The 8276-nt window shown below is 33.2% G+C and overlaps 1 protein-coding gene across 1 annotated transcript; it reads right to left on the minus strand.

Annotated features, from left to right (window-relative positions):
- Nucleotides 1–6807: 6807 nt before the first annotated feature.
- LOC147793438 (jacalin-related lectin 3-like) lies at nucleotides 6808–7737 on the minus strand. Its single transcript, XM_087121790.1, has 2 exons — nucleotides 7450–7737; nucleotides 6808–7147 (listed from the first exon to the last, which is right to left on the minus strand). Exons 1-2 carry the CDS (start codon nucleotides 7675–7677, stop codon nucleotides 6884–6886), a joined length of 492 nt encoding a protein of 163 aa, XP_086977916.1. The 5' UTR covers nucleotides 7678–7737; the 3' UTR covers nucleotides 6808–6883.
- Nucleotides 7738–8276: the final 539 nt, after the last annotated feature.

Genomic DNA, 8276 nt, shown 5'->3' on the forward strand with positions numbered 1-8276 from the left:
AGAGTACCTCTCATTGGTACTATGTGATATTAAAGGGTCATTTATGATGTTTTATTTTGGATAGTGGGTAGATTAGGAGAGATTTGATACTTATTTTGACTTAGAAACTAACAGTGAATGGAGTAATGATGATTTATTTCTTTTTGGGCAAAAAAAAAAAAAGAAAAGTTGTAAAAACGAAAGGAGAGTAGAAAAACAATGAATTTGTTTGTGGGTATCACCATGATGGGTTCCAATGGGCATGAGAGTGACCTCACCATAAACCAACATGATCAATAAGAATAAAATATAACTTTATTCATAAAGGCTCAGTTTTTATGCAAAGTTCATTGACATTGTATTGTATAAATGATGGTTTCAAAGAAGATAAAAGTTCTATTTTTAATTTAATTCATGTAATTTTGAATGGGCTAACTTATGGAAGGTTCAATGTTTATGTAATACTTATATATAGCCCATCTCCTTCCAAACAAATGAATAAAATTGGTGTCGTTTCATGTTTTTATTAAACAATTTAATTTACTAAAACAAATTGATATCAATAACTAATGTGACTTCCTATGAAGTTTCAAATCTTGAGGGTTTGACTATTGAGTCCATTTTAGAAGCTTCAAAGCATGTGCTAGATAAAGGCATTTATTTGAGAAGGAAATATTTGGGTTGTAGCCCATTAGCAAGGTATGGGTCTAACTAAAGCAACTTGATTCACAAGAATCTAACAAAAAAATATTTTAAAATAGTAAAAAAAAAAAAAAAAAAAAAAGAAGAAGAAGAAGAATAAGAAAGAAAGAATCATACTATGTGAAAATAAAGCAAACAACACCTTAATAATAAAATAAAAAAACGAAATTCAATTACAAGATGATCTTGTTACTTTTTATTACAAATATAAAAACAGATTGGCGCTCCTGGGTGACCCCTTTGCAATTGCATAGTTCTGGAACGCTCCTCTGTCTCGGTTGATAACATACGAACACTTGAAAAAAAAAAAAAAGGAAAGTGTTGTGTATAAAAATACTGAATAAGGAACCTACTTGTACCCTCTCATTGCATTCTAAATCTGAGTATCTCGGGTGCCTCAAAGTTTCAAACGGTTCTCTAGTTACTCAGGGCTCTAATTATGGGAGACGTAGTTTGTCCCATTTGGGAATTGTGGGTCTACTAAATTACCAATCTGATGTCTAGGATGATCTATTTTTCTTTTGTTAAACTTATGTAGATTGATATGCTCTCATAGTGAATGAGCGACTTCCTGGGTTGAGGCGGTGCTTCATAAAGCTTTGATGAGAGAATATGGTTTTTGGTAGTTTAAACATCATCTATGGGAGGTTAGCTGGTAGACTCTCCCACGAGACTATAAATTCACCTAAGTTTGGAGGGTATGACTCCCACGTGCCAACCCGCTACTATATAACTTAGTGGTCCCATGTTCCCCTCTCAAAAATGGATTTACAACACACAGACCCTGTTTAAGAGATTTTTTACCATTTCTGATAGGTTGAGGCACCTAGTCATCTCGACACACTTCTCTAACAAGCCTAGTCTAGATCAATAATGCAATTACTAGAGTTAAGAGGGTAAGAAAAACTTTGATCACTACATACTGTTCGCTTGGAGAGCTTCCTCGATCATTCTTTGATTTCATGGAGGTCTACTAGGTTTTTAGGGGTGTCTAGAAGGTTTAAATCATGTATCTCATTTCCAAGACATTTAGGACTAGGTCCTTAAGCTATTCTATTCTCTAAGTGCATATAGGTCTAGACCTTTGATTACTACTCACGATCCTGGGATACACGGTCTATTTGAAATATATTAATCTAGGTCAACGTGTAAACTACTTTAGCTGTAAGCCCTAATTTTAACTTGGTTTGCTCATGCATACTTTTTAGGGAGATGTTGTTATTGATCACCTAAAGCATGGAACATAAATTCTAATAATCACCTTGATCACCTCTAGGGGCTAAAGACGTCAATTGCATTCCAAACGTGGCTAGGTGACTTATCGCGGACTTTGAAATTTAGGGTATTCTGTTTGACTCCTCGAGTCTTCCTTAGTTTTGGAGCACTAGGAAATAGATCCTTTAACTATCACTCCTAACTCTAGCATCGTAATTATAGTTTTATGCAGATAGACACACTCTATAGGGAGAATACATGATCAATCACCTGAAGCAAAACATACTATATCATGTAAATATACAAGTTCAACGGGAAAACAACATCCATCAATCGCAGGTCACAATATCCCGTCCTCTATTCAAGTACAACCGAAAGCAAATAAAATAGCAAACTTCTCAAAATCTCAAACCTAGGGTCATTTTAGTAATTATCCATATTTGCTTGACCAAATTGCCCTACTTCTTATCATGCATATTTCCTTCTCAACTCGACCAAAAGCATACAAATCAACATACATCTCAAAATCTTGGGCATTTTGGTAATTTTTATACTTAGCATTCTAGTCCAAATTGACCTTTTAGAGACCTAAACATGACTATTATAACAACCTAAGGCAATAAATACATGCATTCTAGCTCGTTCTAACCGATCCTTACAAGTATTATTTTAGAGAAGTCTGAGAGATTATTTGCATGGATACACGTCTTCTTGAACTAGCTTTTCTTCGCATTAGTTGTTCCAAAATTTTTTAAATTTCTTTGGTAAGTTCTAATTCAAGTCATAACAGTGCTTCAAGTTCTTCCATTCTTAACAAAACCGTCTTTCAAGTTATTTTTTCTACTTCATTTATTTGTTTAGGTATATTTCGATGGTAAGCTATTTTCCGCGATGGAAGTGAATTATCTTTTCAGCAAGAACCCAATAACTCAATAGAGTCCTATATATAATACCTTTCATTGGTGCTATGTGATATGTGTTCATTTTCGTAGCAAAAATGTTTCTTATTTTAAATATATATACAACTCGATGTGTTATCCTGATAGTAAAGGGTCATTTATGATGTTTTTATTTTGGATAGTGGGTAAATTAGGAGAGATTTGATATTTATTTTGACTGAGAAACTAATAGTCAATGGAGCAATGATGATTTATTTCTTTTGGGCAAAAATAATGAATTTGTTTGTGGGTATCACCATGATGGGTTCCCATGGGAATGAGAGTGACCTCACCATAAACCAACATGATCAATAAGAATAAAATAAAAAACATGATCAATGAGTACGTTAAGTTGATGTTATCAACATAAAAAAACCTTACTATATAAAGGTATATATCTTTATTCATAAAGGCTCAGTTTTTATATTCAATTCATTTTTTGAACTTTTTAAATTTATGCAAAGTTCATTAACATTGTATTGTATAAATGATGGTTTAAAAGAATCAAATCTAACTAATGTGACTTTCTAAGAAGCTTCAAATCTTGAGGGTTTGATTATTGAGTCCATTTTAGAAGCTTCAAATCATGTGCTGGATAAAGGTATTTATTATAGAAGGAAGTAATGAGAATATTTGTTAACACCCGACTCACAATAGTGGCGAGGGTTCTCTATTTTTAATTATTTACGGAATCAAATAAATTATCAGTCATATGGAAGGAAAGAACAATTACGGGAGAGAGAGGATATAATATATTTTCCTTTGTAATAAAATAGTAATATCATACCTAGGTCAATAGTAATGGAAGAAAAATATCTAGATATTTGCATATAATAAAAAAGTAAATATGGTACTTAGTGTAAACCGTAATAGAAAGTTAAATATCTTAAATCATACCATATATTTTCGTATAATAAAAGGCCAAATATGATATCTATGGTAAACTATAATTTAAGGCTAAATATCCTTAACACGCGCAAGTTGAGTGTCAAATTTTAACGAATGTGAAGCTTGGATCTGAAAAATTCAAAGAGAGGTTGAGAAACACTTTTTGTAAAAATGTCAGCAAGAGATGGGAAGGTACATACTGTGTGCGAAGTTTGCCAGCAATAACAAGTTTCCGAAGGAACTGGCAATCTAATTCAATATGTTTGGCCTACTTGTGAGAAACCGAATTATTCCGAAGGAACTGGAAATCTAATTCAATATGTTTGGCCTACTTGTGAGAAACCGAATTATTGCTAAAAAAAACAGCACTTTGTTGTCACATAAGAGCAATGGATACTTGTGAAAAACAAGATTATGGTTGCTCTTGGATAGGGACCTTAAGGTCATGCAAAAGATGCGCAAGCCAAAGAAGTTCAACACTAGTCATGGCAAGAATACAATACTTAGATTCACACTGGAGCATAAGACAGTAGGTTGCTTTTTGGCCCTCCAAAAAATGAGATTGTTACAAAGATAAATGAAATAATCGGATGTAGAACGACCAATATCAGGACAACCACCTCAGTCAGCAGCAAATAATTCCAAGTACTAACTCAAAAGAATTTAAATTGAGCAATCGATTAAATGCCTTCAATAAGTTCAAAATTAGCTTCGGAAAGGTAAAAAATGCTGGTATCGGTAAGCCGATTAGAAGCCGAGCGGAGCCAACCAAATCCAAGCTAAGCTAACAACAACGGCACGTGCATGCCAGAATTCGATTGGGTCGGGTTTACGGGTCGACCTTGGGGCAAGGGTGCAGGGGAGTTAATGAATTGGATCTGGTGGTGGATTACTTCAAATGTGCGGGTCACTAGCGTCTATGGACTTGGACCATACGTGAACCAAGGCCAACGAATGGGGCCGCACTGATATCCCACCAGCGTTAATGGGTCTACCGAACCGAATCCGGACCCAATCTTACCCATGGGCTGCTTCTTCTTCAAGTTCTTCTATTTTTGTTCATCCTTTTAAAGCAATTTCTTTCGCACATCCTCCCTAGGGGCGTACATTCAACCCGGCAACCCGGCAACCCGACAATTCAGACCAACCCAACCCGAATTATAAAGGTTGGGTTGGGTTGGATTAGCATTTCGGGTAGGGTTAGGTTCATTTTTCTGAACCCGAACTGAATCGGTTCGGTTTCGGGTTCATGGGCAAAACGCTCGGATTGACCCGAGCCAAATAAAATATATATAATTATTATGAAGATTAACTAAATGTATGTTTTCGGTTTTGTTATTTTTAATTTCTTTGTTTTGTTTATATTATTTTATTATTTAATTTCTTTGTCTTTGTTTAATTTTATTTATATATATATATATATATATATATATATATATATATTAAAATACTTTAATATTTCATACTCTTTCTAAAACACATTAGAATAAATTATAACTAACTTATTCCTTTCATGATTTACCGTTTATTTTTGTTACTTTAACCAATTCTAAAAAATGTCGGTATTCTTTCTAAAACACATTAGAATAAACTATAACTAACTTATTCCTTTCATGATTTACCGTTTATTTTTGTTACTTTAACCAATTCTAAAAAATGTCGGTATTTGGTTGTCTTTAGTTTTATGACAATATTGAACTATGTTAATTTGTTACAATTTTCGCTCGTTATTTTATTATTATTATTATTATTATTATTATTATTATTATTATTATTTTATCAATAATTATAGATTGATTTGTGTTAGTTTGAGAACTTTTAATATATTTTATTTAAGATTGTATTCGAATTAATTATAGATTGTGGATAAATAAAACTTAAAAAAAAAAATTTGACAACCCAACCCGAACCCAACCCGAAAATAGAGGGTTGGGTTGGGTTGGGTTGTGAAAAATTTTGAGTTGGGTTAGGTCAAAAAAATCCCCCAACCTGGACCATGTACACCCCTAATCCTCTCATGGTTCAACCTCTTCTTTGTCTCACAAAGAACTTAATGACAACTTTGTAAAGGCATCAGCATCTAGAATATTATCAACGTTGTGACCTTGGTCCTTGTCGCCATGATTGTTTTATTCTTGGTCTGATTAGAATAGTCATTATTTGCAACCGTTACATTATGCAACCTTAGGTCAATTAGGACGGATGAATCCATTCGTGGCACTATCCTATATGTCCTAGGTCTACTCTAAGTTGGCAGGGAGGGTTTGAAACCATGAATTTGAGAAAATGGCCACTAGTAGGCAAATCTAGGTGGATCAAGTTTTGTAAGGCTAATTTTACAAATTTTTAACTTTTAAAGTTATTGTTCCAAATTTTCAGTTTTTAGAGTCATTTCTTCTCAATTTATTTCTCTCCTTATTTTCAGTATTTTTCTCCCCCTATAGGAACTTAAATTCTCACGTTATAATAAATTAAAAAATAGGATAAATTCATAAGAATTAAAAATTGTCTTTTGTGGGCTCCACTCCCATGTTCTTGGCATATAAAAGTCAAAAGTTCTGGCTGGATAGCCCTCCAATTCCGACCGTGTGATTGGATCTTATCTCAATTTGAATAAGATAAAATATTTTATATCCAAAAAAATTCATTAAAACTAATAATTAATTATTTCAAGATATCAAGCATTGGTTCACGGACCCTCAATTTTTACCGACTTTCTAAACAAAATATTAACCATGAAACATTTTTAAAATAAATATTTACAACTCTCTCGCCCATATTAAGACGCGTATGAACAATTTTGAGTATCATAAAAAATATTCATATAAACACAATTAATTCCACATTGTTAACCTTCAAAAGTTCAAAACCAATTAATAATCAAACAACTTTTTCAATATTTTGATACGAAAATGAGGTGACAACAAAATTACGTCCTTGTTGCCTACTAAAATCCTCACCCAAAACGTAGTCTTTGGCCGATGTCATTCCACAAATCTAAATCAATTAATTAACTAGTCGTTCAAAACTAACTAGAAAGTCTATAATTCTCACTTCTTTCATTTCATCGAGAGAAAAAAAAAAAATGAAATCTCCAAATATATCAAAAACATTTTAGTTCCAAAGGAATGCATGCGCGAGCCAATGTCGAAATACAAAATCTATCTTGAAATTGTTATCGGAACGAAGTGGAATCCGATCGAATCGAGGTACCAACCACACCTCCCATGGAAGCCAACAATCTTGATGAGTCCAGTGGTTGGAAACGAAAACTTGATACCCTTTTCAATCCCAAACGGACCCAAAGTTCTTTGGTTGGTTTCAAAAGTTAGAGACCGAATGACGTTGGTTGGATTCCCATATTTATCAAAGATGCTTCCATGGTAGCCGTGAATTGAAATAAGGTACTCGTCGAGTGCCAACGTCTGTAATTTTTTTATAAAAAATTATACCAACAAACTAAAATGAAAAACTAAGAATATTTGTTAAAACCACTGCTGTCAAAATTATCTATTTATAATCAAATAAATTAGAAGAAGAAAGGAAGAGTAATAAAGGGAAAGAGCCATCATATTAAAGATAACTATGGTAAGATTTGCCTCCAATGAAAGATACTTATAGTAAGATTTACCTATAATAAAAGATCAAATACTAATATATATGGTAAACTATAATTCAGGACTAAATATGTTTAACAAAAATAACAGGCGGGAGGTGTAAGGCTAACCAGGTCGGATGGTAAACCACCATTTCCGCCATGTTTTTCAGACCAAATTGAGTTCCCATCCTTGTCTTCATAATTGATTTGAATGGCATCAATACACTCTCCATGGAAGATTTTGAGCGCTTTGATGTTACAAAAAACAGCTCCGTCGTTCCAATAACTGCCACTCCTACTTCCTTTCGCTTGAAATGTTAGCGTTGGAGAGGGCTTGTGTTCCGTCTGCAACAACATCACAATTCACCAAATCTAACGAACAAAGGTTGCTGTTTTTTGACGCTTCAAACATTTGATATATATATATATATATATATATATATAGAAGGTGGACCTCAAGCTGTCACACTATTTTATATATATGCACGTCAATCATGAAGAGGATTATTTTGTTGTAGTTATTATCATTGATCTCCTCTAATGAACCGGATCCTGTTAAGATAATTAAAAAATTCTGTGCTTTTTAAAAGTTGTTTCTTTTCTCATCCTTCATCTCCCTATGATGAATTCTATCTTTTCTTAAGAAAACATTTTGGAATTTTAATCCAATAATAATATAAAAAGCAAGCATTTTGTAAATTTTATTGTTCTTCGTTTAAATTGAGTGCTAAGTTGTGCAATCCTTACAAATGGTAATAGAGGTAGGAGAGGTTCACTATGATATGGGAAGATAGGAACTTCAAAGAATAGGATCAAAAAGTTGGATGAATCCAATTTTGGTTTCTAGAAGATGAAAATTGAAGATTACCCGTACCAATAAGATCTTCAAGAACCCTTGTTCGAGGTGAAGTTAGATTCGATGTCCATGGAACAATGGAAGTTTGAGGATCAGTAGG

This window comes from Cucurbita pepo, chromosome 2 (assembly GCF_057944985.1).
Source record: "Cucurbita pepo subsp. pepo isolate OVF chromosome 2, ASM5794498v1, whole genome shotgun sequence".
In the NCBI taxonomy this organism is placed as follows: domain Eukaryota; kingdom Viridiplantae; phylum Streptophyta; class Magnoliopsida; order Cucurbitales; family Cucurbitaceae; genus Cucurbita; species Cucurbita pepo.

Excerpts from the sequence above, each read along its gene's own strand:
- LOC147793438 (XM_087121790.1), bottom strand. The coding sequence starts at position 7,677 with ATGTTGTTGCAGACGGAACACAAGCCCTCTCCAACGCTAACATTTCAA. Across the intron at positions 7,148-7,449 it reads GTGGTTTACCATCCGACCTG|ACGTTGGCACTCGACGAGTA; the intron begins GTTAGCCTTACA and ends AAAAAATTACAG.